The sequence below is a fragment of the Argiope bruennichi genome, chromosome X1, assembly GCF_947563725.1.
Source record: "Argiope bruennichi chromosome X1, qqArgBrue1.1, whole genome shotgun sequence".
Taxonomy (NCBI): Eukaryota; Metazoa; Arthropoda; class Arachnida; order Araneae; family Araneidae; genus Argiope; species Argiope bruennichi.
This window is the reverse complement of record NC_079162.1, coordinates 66,251,780-66,271,569: the sequence shown is the minus strand read 5'-3', so window position 1 is coordinate 66,271,569 and position 19,790 is coordinate 66,251,780. Positions and strand designations below refer to the sequence as shown.

General features: G+C 26.3%; 1 protein-coding gene across 1 annotated transcript; it reads right to left on the bottom strand.

Annotated features, from left to right (window-relative positions):
* Positions 1-24: 24 nt before the first annotated feature.
* On the bottom strand, positions 25-9,109 carry LOC129958058 (ATP synthase subunit s, mitochondrial-like). The gene is made up of 4 exons (XM_056070222.1): positions 8,726-9,109; positions 3,612-3,820; positions 850-1,012; positions 25-359 (listed from the first exon to the last, which is right to left on the bottom strand). The coding sequence occupies exons 1-4, from the start codon at positions 8,812-8,814 to the stop codon at positions 236-238; spliced, it is 585 nt and encodes a 194-aa protein (XP_055926197.1). The 5' UTR covers positions 8,815-9,109; the 3' UTR covers positions 25-235.
* Positions 9,110-19,790: the final 10,681 nt, after the last annotated feature.

Here is a 19,790-nt window from a genome sequence, read left to right as displayed (position 1 = left end):
AGGGGAAAAAAATAGAATACAAAATAATTGTTCAATTTTATTATTATTTGTAAATACAGAAGCTAGAGTGATTCTGGATAACATCATTTTTTCCACTTTCATGATTAGAAATATTTGCAACTATACACAAACACTGACTGACTGTTTTTAAAACATTTACTTTAATTTATACAATGAAATACAAATGTGAAATGTTGGCAAATAACACCATATAATATATATACAGACAAAAATATTATGTCTCTGGTATTATAGGGAAGCTCAGTTTACATTCAGGCAAATTCTTCAGCAGAACATGCAAACAGTGCTCTTTGTCTGTAACTTCAGGAAGATCATACAGATATAAAAATTTCAAGTTCCTGTAAACACATAAATGAACATAATAAAATATCAATGGATTAGAAATATACTATTATTATTTTTTTTTGTCATAAATGTAAATGGTAAAAATGAAACATAAAATACATTTACAATGAATTTGTGATGTTAAAAAAAAGCTTCTTTTAATTAAAAAGGGCTTTTAATTAAAATAGTTATTTCATATCAGTTTAAAAAATATCAATCTAAGGGCCATTTCAAAAGAATAAGAGTTTAGGCATTAAAGACAGCTTGATGGAAACCTATCATTTCTAATCTAAATTTGATTCAATTACATTTAAGAATCTCCAATATAACTTCACGAGTAATTAAAAAGTATACATCATGAATAATAGCTGCATCTTTTTTAACAGAATGAATTTTAACTCAATGAACAACATTCTAGTTTTCACACTCAATTTTTTTTTAAAAAAATTTCAAATGAGTTATAATATATAAAAGAAAAATATTTGTTATTCAGATAACACTTACGTTAGCTTAGCCACAGATAGAATTCCATTATCAGTCACATTTCCACAACTAACAATTTCAAGGTTTTGAAGAGAGTTCTTAACTGCAGATAACATATTAATGCAAGTATCTTCTATATAAAAACATTTGTGTAACTTGATGGTTTTCACATATTTTAAGTCATCTAAAAAAAAAAAAAAAAAAACAGTAATTTAATTCATAGGACTAGAGTAATAGGTGACTGTAATAATAAGCATAAAGAACTAAAATTATAAAAAAAAATATGGGAAGAATGAAAGATATTGATTGGAGTGTTAATGTTTACATTCAAAAATTTTTTGTTCAAATATATAAGTGAATAATCTAAAACTCTTTCTTAAATAGTAAAAGATAATAAGAATAATCAACCAATTGAGCAATTATATTAATTAAATTATACTATGGAAGCAAACTATTACTACCTGAGATGCAATTTGGCATGACTGGAATAATCTACCTTGATGCACATTTCTGTTTTTAATTTGGAATGGAGAAGATTAGATATGGCCTAGTTGACAGCATAATTTGGATATTAATTAATCTGAACTAAATAAATAATTTTAACAAAGTATTCCTAATAAAAAAAATTTTTTGTTAACAAATAATTTGAGTAAAAAAGGATTAACTCAACATAATAAATATGTAATTACAAACATCATGCTTCAAAATAACTATCATATTACAAAACTTTTTAGCAAAGTTATTTAAAAATTGCAAACGAATTATTATAGCACAAGTTATAATTAATGCTCATACAACTAGACAGCTATGTAAAAAAATTTGATGAATTTATACATGCGAAGCAAGTACAGGCACATACAGTAGATTCCCGATTATCCGCGCCTGCCGCACTAAGTTTTTTTTTGCTTCCAAGCAAAGAGAAAATGCCAAAGCAAACACAAATGACTGATTTCTTCAAAACGGTGTAGTTTTACAGTTATGCTTTTGTAATTACATAATACATTACAGTATTAAAACAGTACATATGTATTAATTTTTCTGTGTATCCTTGACGCCTCTCGTAAGTGCAAAGCACTTTTCTGTTTTCATTAATAAAATGCATTTTAGGTTAGATTTGAGTGATATACTAAAGCGTTAGTTAAACATTTCCTGCTGTTTATTTTACGTTTTATTGTACATAAAACGATTTTTCAAAGTTGGAATGACTTTTTCTCTTTTCCTATGCCCGTTTTTAGCTTTTTTCGGATTATCCGCGGCGGCCGCGCCACCCAATTCCGCGGATAATCGGGAGTGTACTGTACATGTACTATAATACACTTGTGACCATTCACCTTTAAAAGACTAGCATTCCTGAGGAAAAGTGGGTTAATATGGATTAAAAAATAATGTACATGTTATGAATTACTTCTCACAACATTTTACATAGCCATTTAAAATGTCTGTTTTTTTGTTTTGTTTTTTTTTCTTCTTTTTTCCCCCCCAATTTTATTTACAATAATCCTACAAAGATGTACAGTATGTCCCAGTCATTTGTTGCTCTTGTCATCTAATTGGCATTCAAAATTATGAAGTTCATCCCAAAATAACCTTCATATACCATCCAAATGGCATGTCAATGTAACTAAGCCAAACACACTATTTTAACTTAAAGACAGAATTAAATATATCGAATAATTTCCCATTAAGCCATAAATTTTGAACTAAAAACTTTATTCTCCTCATTTGCATGAAAAATAATGTCTTTTGAAAAACAATTGCATTCTCTCATCTTGTGCATTTCCTAATTTGTAACAACACAAACTTTAAGTAACATCAGCATATTCTGATGATAATGCTTCTCAAATTTCAAACAGTATATTTCTCTTCTATTTCTTTACAGGATCTGTTGTGTCAAGACACCTATTTAAGTACATTTTCATGGTTGGCATGATAATTTATATGAATGTTTCCATAAATCATGATATTGAATCGAAGCTCGGTAGCAATTAAATCTTATATAAAAAGAAATAAAATTTTCCTCTAAAAGATATTTATTAAGAGGTATTAGCTGCAGCCGAGGTATTCTAGATGTTCTACCAATCAATATGATAAATTAAAACTATAATATTACATGAAAAAATATTATTAAATCAATTCAGAAAGCAATACTCCTTTGATATGGACAAATTAAAATTTGGAAACGATTGTCACTGTAAATAAATTAAAATATATAGATGTAAAATAAAAATGGACTTTCAAGCATACATTTAACCTTTAAGAGTTACCACTTATTAACTAAAGCTTCAAAGAAGCATGCTTGGAAGTAGACAGGTTACATAATTTTATACATAAAAATATTTTGGATAAAATTCGCATTGTGCCAGTGTAAGCAAAATAATTGACTAAATAAGATTTGCTGGCATTGGATTTTGGTTCACTGCTAAAAAGTGGCATACGACAAGGGAATATGATATATGTAAAACAATTAAGAGCTACTCCCAACCAGCATACAGTCCACAAAAAGCAAATTAGATGATCTGAAAGATTGATCCTTCACACATTTTAAAATAGACATTATGATGAATGCAAAACAGTTTTCACTATGGCAAATCGATGTATTAGCCCCTCCTACAGAGGTATGAGCTGCCATCTGAGTAAGCGTAGCTTGCCTCACACCCTTATTGTACCCACATGAGAACCAAGAATCTGCTTACTTATATAGTAATTTCATATCCCTATATATGAGGTGTCCCTGTCATATGTTTAAGGGGGGAAAAAAAATAGAGATCCAGCATTTAACTTACTTAAGTATGGAAATCCTACGTGCATTATACATGATTCAGTTGCGTCAATTTCTTCAATTACATTTTTTGGTAAAAACTCCATCTGTAGAATATTATAATCAGACACCCATTTTTCATGGTTTTTCCATTTAACAGATGCTCCACATCTTAACAGCCACTCTGCTGCAGCACGATCTGGGCCAACATCTTTTATTCGTTGCTCGTCAACTCTACAGATTAAGAGAAAATTGATCAATTACTTTTTTAAATAATAGAAGGTAGTAAATACTAAAATAAAACATTAAAAATGATGGTTATGCACATAACTTTAAAGCTTGTTCAGATTTTTTTTAATAAGAAAAATAATTTTAAATAAAAAATAACTATATAATGTTGATTTCCTAGCAATACTTTTTAAGTATATATAGAGTGAGCACAAAATCTTTTCTTGATTACAAAATATCTCAGTATAACTGTTAAAGACAGAAATCTAAAATTTGTAACATTGTATAGCTCTGCTTTTAAAGTATTTCTTTATACCATTAAAAAGATAATACAACTAGCCCATAAATTCAAGCAGTGAATGAAAAGACAATTTTTTATGAAATCATATTAATAACAGAAAAACCAAGATGTTGTTCTATGAAAGTAAATTAGCCATTTCTGTTCATTGGGAGTTTATATGTTGTTATGGATGCAATCTTCCAAAGGTCAAGACCATAAAAGCAATTGTATCAAAAGTTAAAAGAAGTTAATGATGTTGGTGAATATTTCAGGTGCCAAGAGGGTGCAGTAAGTGATGCAAATGTGGATCTCGTTCATCACTCCAGCCTTCAAATAAATGACTGTTCCAGATATGCTGAATTTTCAATTCAAACGCTCAACAGAAATAAGTGATAACATCATATTTATTTGTCCAATTAATAAGTTTTGCATGTTTCTGGAGAGATAAATATGCATAATGTCTGTCCTTTAAAGATTACAGAGACAGACAGTCTTGACATTCTGCAAAATATAAGAAAATACACAAAGAAATTTATTAAAGTAATCAATTATTTTACAAACTAAACATATGTCTAGGTATAATAGTTTTTGAACAATAAATTCTTAAAATCAGAAAAATTTGTGATCTTTTTTTAAAATTTTATTTATTGCCTATGTAATGCATTTCACAGTCACAAATGCAAAATAAATTTTAGTGCAAATGGGTGATAAGTAAAACTAACAAAAAAAAAGGAGGGAGATAAAGTAACTTGTAAAAAAAATATCTTGATCTTTTAAGCAGCATATACTTTTAGAATGATAGAATGTCTAGTTTATTAAATAATGAAATTGTTTATTAAGTTTATAATTATCTCATGATTTTCTAAAACAATAGGATATTTTATAATAACTAAAAATCTAAAACTTATTAAATAAGAGATTGAGAATTTTGAATTAATGTGCAAGATTATGGGATGTTTGGAGAAAGTTCAAAGAAATCACATATTCAATAAACAATATACAAAGGAGAAAAATTTTAAGTTTATAAAGCTTAATGTTTTGTATACAAAACTGCCTTCTACTTTATATTGATTGACAATTCTCCAAAGTATGGCAGAAAATCTTACACGTAATTAATTCTGAATGACCCAGAAGGAGGTAAAAATATCCAAAAGAACAATTACTAACAGAAAATCATTTTTATTAAAATTATACATGAAACTTAAGAATATAATAATGGGTAAATAGCTTAGATGCAAAAAAGATTTCAATTTTAACCAGTTAACAGCAGAATTAATTTTTTTAAATCTCTGAAGTCCCCCTTTTTAAAATTAAGCAAGGATGCCTATACATGTTGAACACGTTACAAATCGGTGCATGGTAAATTTTGCAAAAAATCATAATAAAGCATACAAAACTTCATTTTTATTAGATAAAAAATTACACATCAACTGTGTCAAAATGAAGATTTGAACTGATGCATATACACATTAAGCACACTTAAATGGTTAAAAAAAATATTTGTGTCCAAAATGTTCATTTATATAACAGCCAAAATAATTTTGATAAGTATAATAAAATGTAATAAAATACTCAATTTATTCTTCAGGCATCACTTGTGTAGTAATGTCTTAAAAATAAATAAAAGTAAATAATGATTGCATTCAATCTCTTTTCAGCTATAGAGGAAGAAAACATTAATGAGCTAAAACATGATAAAGCTATTATGTATGGAAAGAGAAGTTGATTTTATGTGTTAGCTTTAGCAGAAAGTTGATATCATAAAGAAACACAGCATTAGTGACTTTTTTTATAAGCTTCTAAATGCCTCAACTATAAATATTTTAGCAATTTTTCAGGAAAACAACGTAAATATATATATATATATTTTACTGCAAGTTATACATGCAAACAACAAAAATACAAACTTTATTAAGACACATTAATATTATAATAGATCTGAAAAATAATCCTATATTTCACTGGAAAATAAAGTAGAAATTAGCAATATGAAACAAAGCTTAGTTCAAATATTACAGATTCATTACTTTTTTATATTTATATTCTGTTATGAAGTTATACAAGAACTACTAGGAATGGATTCAAAATTTTAATCGTCAGATTAATACAAAACCCCCACTAGCATTTACTCTACAAAACTCTATACTATAACAACAAGCAAATACTTTATTCACAACAGATTAAGCATGTATAATGAATCTTCAGAGGAATCTTATCTAGAATGATCTTAAAACAAGGACTGCAATACCTCAAATTTCAAAAATTATGAAAGAAATAAAAAATTACTAACAAGTCTCACAAATTTATCTATGAACAGCATTTGATAGAAACACATAAAATGTCAAAATTTAAGAATGTTTTGAAATTTTATTGTATAAGTAAAATGGCAAACTTGATTAGAAAGTGAAATCCATCATCATTTGTAATTTAAATAAAATGAAATTTCTAACCTTCAATCAGACGTACATTATATTAAAACAAACACATCAACACATTTGGCTTTAAACTTTTGAGGAGCCCTATATTAAATTTTCTTTCCTACCTAAAAAACTGTATGGTTGAAGTTCTATCCTCTAATAATAAAATATTTTAAATCTAAATAGTTTTTCCTGCCTTTAATTTTCTTACGAGGAGATGGAATGATATATGTCCCATGAGCCTTCGAGGCATACTCTGTCCATTTTCTTCAAATACCTCAAAAGTATGTATATCTGCAATTGTAAAAGAAAGAATTTTCCCTCAGTCAGTATTCAAATCAGACAATCTTTAATAGCATTTTAATGAAAGTTGTTGTCTTTGAAAGCTTCCGAACGAAGTTGGCCACCCAGGCTGAATTTTGCTATCAACAAAGTCTTATTCCCCTCCTCCTCCACCTTTTTTTTCACAAGGGAAGAAACAAATTCATTTTCAATATATGTGTTGATAATTATTCAACTTCAGCAAAGAAATATGATACAAAAAAACACCAGTGAATACTAAGTTAATCATAGAAACATCAATTAAAATGCCCTCCTCCACCCTGGCCAGTTGTAAACAGTCTCACAAAGAAAAGTCATGTACTTTCCCATGCATATATCCAGTAATCTAATTATATTTTATATAAAAGAATATGCTTTGAAAAATATAGGGCAAGATTTCAAAAGCAAAAGAAATTCATAAACTGAAAGGGACACTCAGCCATTCTGAGAAACCACAGTACATTGTGTTGAAAAAGAAAAGAATGAAAGCTAATAACTTGGTTTCACATGAGCAGCGAAGATACAAAAGCAGGATATTCTTATTTGAGTAGTTCTAGTAAAAACAATTTCAGGTGTAGCACTTTTTAAAAGCATATCTGTAATTTAAAAAAAAATATTTTTTTTAAATGCTTTAAATTTAAAATGCCATGAAATATATATATATATATATGTATTGATTTTAAGACACTACTTAATGACAATTTATATTAAATCTATTGAAAACATATAAACTTATTTAAATCAAATATTTAATCAAAATTAAAAGCAACTGATCCACAAATTCAAATGCTGCTCTTTACACTAGCTGATGAATCATAGAAGGCTGATGGAGCATTTTTATCCTCTTTCACAATGTTAATAAATAAGAAAGAAATTGCCCTTTTAATGACTAAATTTATTTAGAATACATTCCCTGAATCTTCATTACTTATACAGCAAGCATTTATTCAGAAAATCATTTTCTTACACTACAAATAAAAATTTAAAAAAAAAACCCTCCATCATCTTAAAAGGTAAGAATTTAAACTTTTTAGACCAGTCTAAATAATATTTAATGGTACTGTAATTTTTTTAAAGGCAAGAAATATTTGAATTTACATTAAAATAATTTTTGGGATAATATGATAAAAACAGGTTAAAAAAAACCATTTTAAAAAGGTGGACCAAATATTACTTTACAACTTCTCAAAAAAATTAAAAAGTGAAATAAATGTGCTGGAATTTAATGGAGCTCAGGATATTTCTATTCCCATGCTCCTCATCTCCAGCATGTCTTTAAATTTTTAAACAATCCTCTTAAAATCCCTTTAGAATGTGATTTAGAAATTTAACATGGTAGGCTAGTAAGAGAAAATATCAACAAGCATACCAACAACAAAATAAGGCATTATGCATCTATAACAATTTTTAAGGAAAAAGAGAAATAATGATTTCTGGCTAATTGCATACATAAAACTGCACAGGAAATCTGATGGGACCAGCGAAAAATGTTATAATAGGAAAAAAAAGGGCAAAGTAATACTGAATTTTTTAAAACTACTTTTCTAATCAATTTCTTTTTGGTATAATTTTTTTTATCTACCACAGTTGTTCTAATATAAGACACATGGACTACTAAAATATAAACTGTAGAACCGCAATACACAGTCAATCATTTTACAGTATTTATAATCACAATATTACCAGCTGCCATTATGTATAAACATTCAGTATAACAGACAAAAAGTTTGAAACGATTAGCATTTCTAATTACAAAATATTGAATCTATTAACAATTTATTAAATAAAACTGGTATAAGTAAAGGCTAAATAATTTTTTCATATTTTCGCCAGTCTTAAGGACAAATGATACAATTAATTAGGAAATAATAACCAAGACAAGTATTTTCTTACTTGTTGAAGACAGTATTGAGCCAAGTGTAAAATGTTCTTCTACTCGAAACTGACAAGGAGATACAGCATTTATTGAAATATTGTAACATATTTAGGCAGGGTTTTTTTTTTTTTTTTTTTTTTTTTCCCTAAACATAAGTTGACAACAGAATGTTGATATCTCCTGCTGTTACAATTCTGTATTTTGCTTCTTCAATCTGCGATTAAGAATTGGAGGCTTACATTTGATACTGAAACATGAAAGAAGTAAGATGGCTGTCATCTTTCGTTTCTATATATATAGAGAGCAAAAAAACGAAAAAAGAAGTTTCATCAATAAACACAAGAGAGAGCGTGCACACAAAAACATCAACAATAAACACAAGAGAGCGCGTGCGAGACTCGTTAACCGGAGAACGCTTGAATCCCCCCATTAGAAGTTCAAAGGGGGGGAGTATTAAAATCAGTGAGGGAAGCAGCACTGGAGGATGGATTTCATTCCGGTAGTGATGGAAATGGGGGAATCGATGTATGGTTGCTTACGGAAAAGCTTTTTTCGCCAAAAGGTGAAAATTTATTTACCCGCCAAGAATGAAGCGCAATTTTGGAATGTATAGGGTGGAGCGTGAACGACTGTCAGTCGGATCTATGATGAAAGCAGACCTTATTTATGCACGATCTTTCTTAGTAAAAGAATAATACCGTAATATAATATATTTATTTTTTGCTCATAATTACGTTTTATGAATCTAATTTTTGACTAGAAATGAATGTTGACTGTGGCTGAGAACAGTGGGAACTTGGGAAAGCTGAATTTTCTACAGGCGCCTTCTATTTATAATTAATTAAATGCCAAGAAACTAATATGTTAACTCATAATTAAATTCTATCTTCTATTGGTTTGTTAAATGAAATTTTAAGTTTTCACAAAGTAATGGAATGAACTTACAAGTTTCATTTAAATTCTTAATGGAAGCTAAAAATGTTTTATTCGGAATACAAATTCGATGTAGTTTTAATTTTATTTCTTGCAATTTGGCTGTATTCATTGGAAAGTATTTTAGTTTTTTTATACTATTAATTTTAATGCTCATATTTTGTTTAATGTACAAAGCTAAATGTTTTTTAAAAAATTAGCTAAAATTTTTTTAATGATGTTTTTAAAAATTATATATATATATTTACCTAATTAAGTAATAAATTAGTGTTATAGAACATTTAAAACATTTTTTATAACTGCAGGCATGCTTTGATTTTGTTATTTGCTAGTATTTGTAGTAGCAATAAAGCCTTTATATTTTGTGGTCTAAAAATTGCAATAATAAAAATCTGTAATCTCTTTCTTGCAGTTTTGTCCATTCTTTTTTTTATATATATATATTGATAATGTGCATGATAAACTCATTAAAATTTGTTTTCAAATTGTATAATTCATACTTGTAAAAATATGCATTGTAAAGATATATATATATAATGTTAGCTAAGTTTTTGATAAAATATGGCTTATTCTCTGTCAACAAAGTATGATAACTAAAAATCCTCAAAGGAATCATCAAATTATTCAATATTTTCTATTTAATAAAAACTAATTTTTGTTTTGTTAAAATAAGATTTATATTGAATTAAAAATTATATGCATAAGCTGATTAATATTACATGATTTTAAAAAGTACTTTTTCAATACATATATTTCTTATTCTAATTTATTAATATTTTTTCATAAATGTTTAATACATTTATTTATACATACAGCAATTTAATTCTTCTTTTAATGCTAAAAATCAGAATTTTGATTGAAAGTAGCCAAACTAAATTTGAAAAGGTAATAGAATCAATTATTTCTAATTATATGATTGGTGTAATAATATTTTTAAAGAAAAATTGTATTAAAAATTCTAATATCTTGGATAAATTTGTTCTAAATGTTGAATTTTCTATTTTTATAATAATGCACAGACTTTAAACTTTTAAAGAAAATTTGGAATGTAATTTTTAATTTCAAAAAAATAAAAATTATTTTTTTAATTTAATATAAAAATATTAGTATATTCTAAATTAGTCAGTAGAATTTTCATTTAAATTGTAAAATATCATTTGTTAATTTTTGCATAATATTTAAGTCATATTTTATTCAACACCTACATTTTCTCAAGATATTTTTCTTTTCCTTAATTTTTTTAAGCTTAATTTCTTCTCATTTTGATTTTCAGTGATAATTCATGAAATAAAAGTGATTTGCTTCACAAGCATTCATTATTGTAATATACAAATGTATATTAGTTGACCAAACCATTAACAAAATAAGAAACATTTACTCCACCTTAATAAATGTTATACTAATATTGTTTTAACTGATTCAAATGAGTAGATAAATACCGAGTGGTGAATATTTTTGAGATATTGTGTAAAAAAATTTATAAAGGATGATGAAAACCTATAAAACTTAAATAGTTTATATACCTACTTTATCTTCTAAAATTAAGGTTTTGACTGAATTATTAAAAGACAATTTTTATGAGGATATAGAAAAAAAAAAATGTTTTAGAAAAATAAAATGGGAAAATAATTTTTATTGTTTTAAAGTAATGATAATTGCAATGGAATAATGAATTTTAACACTGTTTTTGTTAAATTGAAAAAAATTATTTACAATTTAGAATCAATAATAAAAATAATCGTAATCTCTGAATCAAATTATCTGCGAATTCATTTGTTCAATAGGAATTTAATAACTTAGAGAATATGACTTTAGTCACTTGGAGACTTTAAAACAATTTCCATTAACCCCATTATAAAAACGTGAAGAAAGGCTAATTTTCAAAAATAATTTAGTATTGATTCAATTCACCTTCAGTAAAAATTTTAAACTAATGACACAAGTAGGTTAAAACTGTCTGAGTCGTTTAACTTGCATATATCAATTGGATCAATAAAAGAAAATAGATGGCAATCAACTGAAGACAAATTTTATTCATTACAGAAAAAAGGATGGACAGAGAATTAAAAATATCAGAAGGATCACAAAAAATATTTTGATGAAGGAGTTTGTATGAAACCGGTATTTTAAAAATCAACGTAGTTTTGTACATTTTAATGCAACTGAAAGAACTTCCTGGGCTATTGTATTCACAAAAGTAGAAAAAAGAAATTTTTAACATATGAAAGAGCAATTGAACTTGGATATGTATCATATAATTGGGAACTTCTAAAGAGATAAAGAGAACTTGTCAGGAAAAAAAAAATAAGCTTAATGAACAAAGAGAAAGTACAATCATTTACAAGTGGAATATATGACATAATATATTCTCAAGATATTGTAACAAACCTGATAATCTATGCAACTCCTCTCAAAATTCAAATTCTGACTCTAAAACATGATTCTTATTAATGCTTAAACCACAGCCTGAAAATTGGAAGGAAAAAAACTATAAACAGTATCTTTCACTTTTGTTTCCAATATCATTTTAAATAAATAAAAAAAAAATTAAAATTTTTTTCTTTTTTATTTAGTTACTTATTACTTTTTAAAAAATCGTTTACCTCATTATTGTTCATTTTAACTAAAAAGAATTTAAATCAAGTATGTAAAATGTATGATGTGTTATTGTTTGTTTTTTTATTAATTTTTTTAAAAAATTTTATAAAATAAAAAATATATATATATGCTTCCCTCTCTTTCTCTCTTTTATCTTTATACTTTTTCTGCCTCTTTATAACATTAGCATATAAGATCATACAGTTTTTTTTATATGAATACAATTAATTGAAAAATAAATATCCATTCTGGATATTTATCCTTAAAATTAGAACCTGAATGCCATCACTAATCAACTCACACTTAAATTTCTTTACAGCATTTTTTTAAAAGAAAATTTTACTTTTGAAGAAAAATAATTATTTTGCGAATAAAAGAAACCTTTGTTAATGATTCAGAAGAAAATTTCATAATTTCCAAATGTATTTTTTGAAGTTTTAAATACTAAATCTGAATGATAAAATGGTATTTTAACAAAATTTCGAATATTACTGTGTTAATTTACTTAAGCATTTTTATTCAACAAATAAAATATTTTGAAGGGTACGAGAAATTGCGTTGTTTCAAGATGTCATAAGGAATTGTTATCCTCGTTTGTAGATTTTTCATCTACTACTGCAATCATAATATTCCATTTTTTTTTTAAGATTATTGTTATCAAATTATATTATTGCTGTCATACTTTTTTTTTTTTTTGTAATTACTATATTGCATACAAACAAACGCTTAATGTTGAGTGACAGAAAAAAGAAGTTTAAATTAATGACAAAAGAATAAATTCATCTTCACTTGAGTAGTTAAATTTTGATAGAGTATTGGGAATGAAATGAATTGTATAACAATAATAAAAATTATTGTAGAAATACATTCTAAAATATTTTTTAGTTTATTTATATTAAAAAGACAATTGTATGATAATGAAATTGATATCAATAAAAGGATTTTGATATTCAGTTTGGAAAATGGTGTTAGTGTCATTTTTGTACAATAATATATTTTGGGAATTATAAGAGGAAAACATCAACATTTTGTTTAGTTAAAATTATAACTGGAAATTTTGATGCATTGCATCAAAGCACACGCTTTCAACCTTTAAAGCATGTTTGATAAATTTTCAGTTTCTGGAGTCGGCAGTCTGTCTTATAACTCATGTTAAAGTATAGATAAATATATGAACAACTATATATTTCTTCAGTAAGATTGAAATTACCATTGCATATCTGTATGTTGACCTAATGTTATTCTTTGATTTGATATCCACTGGAATGCAGCATCTTGTAAAATTTTTATTCATCTACTATTCTATTTAAAAGTGAAGTTTTTTTTTATAAAATAATTTTAATAAACATTATTTTGATATTTTCCCCTTTCTTCTTTAGCATTTTAATCATCAAAATAAAATTACTTAAATGTAGTTTCTCAAAGAAAGCTTATTTGCAGAGAAGTATTTCTTAGATAGGGCAGTAACCGAGGCTTTTATGAGCATAAAGAAAGAAAAATAGATACGTATGACAGTTCTGTAATTGATTTGTAATTGATTTTTCCACTTCCATCTACTTATCTATCTCTGCTGCTTTTGAAAAGCTACCCCAATTTGCTTACGGCAATAAAACCACCGGGTAGTCGTAAGCAGATGCGCTCTTAACTGGTATCATACGTGCTAAAGTTGTAGGATTAACGGAATTTAATTACCTTTTAGAGAAAACTTGGTAAACAGAAAAGCTGTAGGGAATGCATATTTCTCATTCTTATAATGAGAGTGATTAATGAATAATGATTCTTTTTTATGAGATAATCAACATTTTTCCCATGCGAAACTTGATAATTATACTTTAACCCATGCCTGGAGATGGGAAAATTCAGTGAACTCATGATCTAATTTCCTTCAAACAAATGCCTTCATTTTATAAAGGGAAATAAATAAATTTTTATTGAATTTTAAAAAAACACATATTAAGGAATAATTAAACAGACAGTTATTTGTTTACACAAATGATATAACAAAGTATTTGACATTCGCATTGGTCTGTGAATATTCATTTTGAACGGATGTTTTTTAAATAAAGTTGATTAAACTGAATCTATTTTTCCCTTGTAAGATATAAATATTACAAATACTTGATAAAGAATATTGGAATTATTATTACGATTTATTTCTTATTTAATACTTTTTTATCGATGTATTTTAGTCAGTTTTTGAGTTCGCTGTTTTGAGTTGCATTTTAATATAGTTAATGTTTTGATAGCAAGAATGGACAAAACCATTTTTTATACAACCATGTCGAATGAGTTTTATTTCAATATACAGTATGTATATAATATATATATACATATATATATATATATATATAGAGAGAGAGAGAGAGAGAGATTAATTAAAATTATAGTTGTAAATTTTGACAAATTGCCTAAAAGTACACATTTTTAACCTCTAAATCACGTTTGCTAAATGTTAAGCTTTGGGGCGGCAGTCTGTCTTGTAACTCATGTTAACATATACATAAACACATTAATAATTATATTATTCTTCAGTAAGATTGAAATTACGAACGGGTATCAGCATCTTACTCTAACGTTATTCTGTTGATTTAATATTCATTAAAAAGGACCGAAAAGAGCTATTTGGAATTCAGCATATAGCAAAATTTTTATTATTTTTATTCATCTGCTTAGTGATGAATATTTTTAACCAAAAAATTTTAATAACATGAGTTTTATATTTTCCCCTTTCTTGTTTGGTATTGTATTCATCAAAGAAAGAAATCACTTAAAAGTAACTTCTCAAATAAAGGCAGCTTTTTGCAAAAATAAATTCAAGTTTAAATATCGATTTTTATTTATTCTTTTATTTTTTTATATTTATCTCAATTTTTCATTCGGTTGATATATTTAATTTTTCTTAAAAGGATGTTGCATTATTTACAAAAATTTTAACATGATTAAATTTATAGACTGGATGTTGTCTCTGAATTAAGTTAGGAGAACATTTATAAGGCAAAAACATATTTGTGATTTCTGAAGGCTAGACCGTTCGACGAAAGTTGGTTCGCAATTTGAATAGTAAATATTCACCAAGAAAAGTTTTTAAAATTGTAAATAGGTTTTTTTTTCTTTAAAAATTTATTGACGTTTTAACCCTTCGTCTCAATAACTTCGGAGCGTATTGTTGCATAGAAGCCATTCTTACGCCATTTTAAAATTCAAAATATTAATTATTCAGTGATATCAATTTTATTTCTGTGCAATTTCTTTTCATATTTTAATTAAATATTTGAAAATATTTTAAAGAATATTTTATAATAATACGTTCTAGTACCTTTGTTACAGGGTCGGTCTTAGAAAACGCGAGGTCCAATCTGAAACTATTTTCTATAATACTTATTTCTAGACCGTTTTTACCAGTTATATAAAATAACTTTTGTAAAAAAACACTTTTAAAAGATATTCTAATTAGTGAATTAAAAGTAGATTTTAAAAAATTTAAATTGATTTTTAAAATTTTTAAAATTATTGTTACTATTACCCTTTAGCAACTAGCTGGTTTGCCAGAATTAACATTTGCTTTTCAATTAAATATTTTATGTAACTTTCTCTCTTAATAGATTCTCCAGCAAAATGTTTTTAAGCTTCAAATTTTTATAAACGTATCACCGATACTATTATAGAATCCTTACCTTATTCTGTTCATTCTTCGATGCCTTTCTCTAATTTTCTATGAGCTCCCGTAAAATGTGAACTTGAAATTGAAGCCGGAATTGTTAAAACTTCAATAAATGCATTTTTTAAAAACCAAACACGTCTTTAAAAAAAATATGAGTTCAGAGTTAATATCTAATTTGTATTACAGAATATTTTAATAATTTATGCATTATATAAAAACATTATTCAATAATATTTTCTTTGGCCTCATCATAAAATTTTATTTTCAATTTTGCTTTCTAAAGGATTTAAATGACGTAATATTTTATTTTATTTCAATTAAAAAAGTACTTTTGTAAACGATTATGAAGTCTAAATTTTATACGATCCTTCAGACCCAGGAATCCTATTCAGTAAAATAATCTTGACCATCTAACGTTTTCATCTTTACGGCCAAATCTGACCGAGTTATAAAGCCGTCAATATCCTTATTTTAGGACAATCAAAAATGTAATTATTTTAGATTGATCAATCTTGGGGAAACTCAGGGCACTGATTTTGTATCTTCGAGGCAGTCAATGGAGTTCCGCGTTTTTATAAAACAGTGACATTCAAATTGTCATAACTCACTCAGTTTTGGTCACAAAAGGGCGAACTTTTTTTATTTAATATAACAAAATATATATGGAAAAATTATTAAAAGCATTCCTCATATTTAAGTCAACTCAACATGGGAAAATAAACCGAACCTTCATATCTTGGTCGTATCAGTGGGAAAAGGCTAAGATGAGGCATTAGGAGCAACAATGTAAATGGTTTCAGTTTCTCTTCAGTAATAAAATACAATGTTGTAAAATAAACTTAAAAACTTTTAAAAAATAATAATAATAAAAAATTATATGGCAAAAATTTTTTCATCATTGAAAAGATAATGTTTTGAATTTTAAGATGCTGTACAAATTGTTTTTCTGCTATAATATTTTCAGAAATTAATGCAAAAACACCAAAATTTCACAAATTTTAATTAACTGAAAATTCAAAAAATCACACCGAAATTTCAAATTTCCGCACTGAATATATGTGCAAAATTTGGTTGTTATAGATCAAACGATTTGCCCTGTACAGTACCAATACAAACACCCACAAATTTATCTTTACAATTAGTATAGATTATATGCATTATATAATTTAAAAATAAATGGTTTTTTTCTCACATTCAGTACCGGATGACACTACTTATTTGAAATTAAATATTAAGTAAATTGACAAATTAATTTCTAACCAAATTATGTATAGTCATAGAGAATACAAACGTGTAGTGAAATTTTGAACTCTGTCACTTGAGAGAGTGAATAAAAATTCCATTACAAAACTTCATCTTTACAAACATGAAATGCATTATCTACTAATAATAAAGCATATTATTAGTAGAGCGATCTCTACTAATAATAAAGATGAATATGTGTTTGTGCATCTGTATATCTGGGTGTTGACGCTCTATTAATCAAACCGTAAGACACATAGCTACCAAACTTAGTACGCACGTACTATGTTGGACGGATAAAATGTGCACTTCGGAGCAATGTTTTAAAAATTTCATTTAGAATTTTAATTAATTAAAAATTAAGCAAGTTCTTGATGTTTTTTTCCCTCGATAACTTTCGAAAATATTACAGTATAAATGTTATTTTTATATATTCTGAAAAAAAATTTTTTTTTCAATGATTGTAATTTTTTGCAGTATAAATATTTTTTTCATATTTAATCAATTTTTTAAAAATATTTTAGGCACATTTTCCAGCAAAAATCTTAAGAATTCTGAGCAAATATTAAGCGTATCAAGAATAATAATGCAAAAGCATAAGAATTCTTGATGAACACCAAAGTTATTATTAAATTTGCAAAAAAATGTTCAGTTTTCGTTTTCCTGTGGAATTATTATTCTGTACTTTACAAAAATTATTACTGGCAAAGCTGATTTCAGGAAAGTAAGCAATATAATTATCTAATTCTGCAAAAAAAAAAAAAAAAAAAAAAACTGAAAAATTTACATTTAAAATATTTTTAATATGAAGTAAAATGCCAATTTTTGTTTTGCTCTAGGTTAGAAATTAGATTGTATTGTTAAAAGACTAAAAATATCAAAGTGCATCCACGATGGTTAGTGGCGTTGGCAGAAAATAAGGGAAATGCATAGTAAAATGAATAGAATCATAGAAGTCTTCTAATATAATATTTATTACAGACTATCTATCAAAATGTGAAGCTTATAAATAATTTGCTTAAGCAGCTATTAAGAACCAGTTACGTAAAGTATTTAATCGAAAATTTTAGCGGCCATTAACTTTGGCTAGCCAGTTGGTCGGTGACTAGTATTAAATAAAATGTTGCTGTAGATATAACTCAACAATAGAATGGAAATCACAAATAGAAATTAACGTTAAATAGAAAATGATTAAAACCTGTTTTTCACACTGATTAATAAACCAAGCATACTGTAAATTTATATATACTTTAAAACATATGCTTTAATTTTTAATTCATGAATGCACATAAGCTAGCCAACAAATGAACAAAAATTTGTATACTATTTGTAATAAGTAAATAGGTCACTATACTATTTATTTCAGTGACTTAACAAAGATTTATGAAAATTTTTTATTTGGTACAAAAAGAAAATTGAAATGCAAGAACATTGTCAGAAATAGGACTTGTATAAAAAATAATTGAAAATTCATAGATCATTATTGTCGTTTATTATTAGGGAGCAATTTTTCTTGTTTTTATTTCCTTTTGCGAACTTTTTATATAAATCCGAAATCCGGCTGATTTCATATCCAACCGATATAACTGCCCAACAATTTAAGCGTCCTTGCTGAATTAATGATCGTAAGTTTGTTTTATAATTAATGATTTAATGATAGTAAGTATGTTTTATAATTAATGATTTAATAATCGTAATTAATTTCAAGTTGGAAAACTTTTTTTCTACAAATGCTCCAGAAACTGAAATTGTCAAGAGAATCCGTAGATGAATATATAAATTTGAAATGCGTCTTATCTGTTATCACAAGCCAGAAATTCAAAATTTTCATTTTTTTTTTTTTTAATTTTATTTCCAAAGGCATTCTTCAATTTCCTCACAAAGCATTCAACCATCATATTTTCATTCAAAAAAGAAATCGGAATGGGATTTTTTTCCCCTTTTGCAAATTTTTTCACGAAAAAAACTACATTATTCCAAATGTTCCCAGGATTACAGGAGAATTCGAATTAAGAAAAAATATCTTGTTTTTGAATAAATTCAGAGCAGAATAATAATTTCCTAGTTAAAAGGCTTTTATTTAAAAATTCCTTTATTCAAATTTTATAGAAAACACCACTTTTATAGTGAACCAGAATCCAATGCATAAAAATGCTAATTATTTTTTAAAAAAGAAATGCCTTGAAATTTTTATTTTCTGCTCATGAAAAATTTCGCCACAGATCCATTTAGAAAAGTAAATAGCATGTTAAGTGGACAAGAAGTTAATAATTTCCGTTGCTGAAGAGTTTTAACTTTCCGAATTCTTCTAAATCGTAAATTCTGAAAAAAGATAGAAACAATGATAGACAAAAAAACTGGTAACAATGATGGAAACAGGAAAAAAAAAAAGCTGATACAAAATTAGTAGTAACATTGAAAAAGGCTTTGAACTTTTTTTCAACAATGAAATATATATTGTTGCAAAATACGTTCAAAATATATTTCCAAAAATTTATTAAATATTGTAAGAAAAATTGTATGATAAAAAAAATTTGGTATCGTTAAAAGGATATATATTGTTACAAATCTGTAACTTTGCTACCCGGCATGAATAGTGTCATCGTGAGAAAGACCGTTGTAAGATCTGTGCTGAGCAGCTGCCGCGT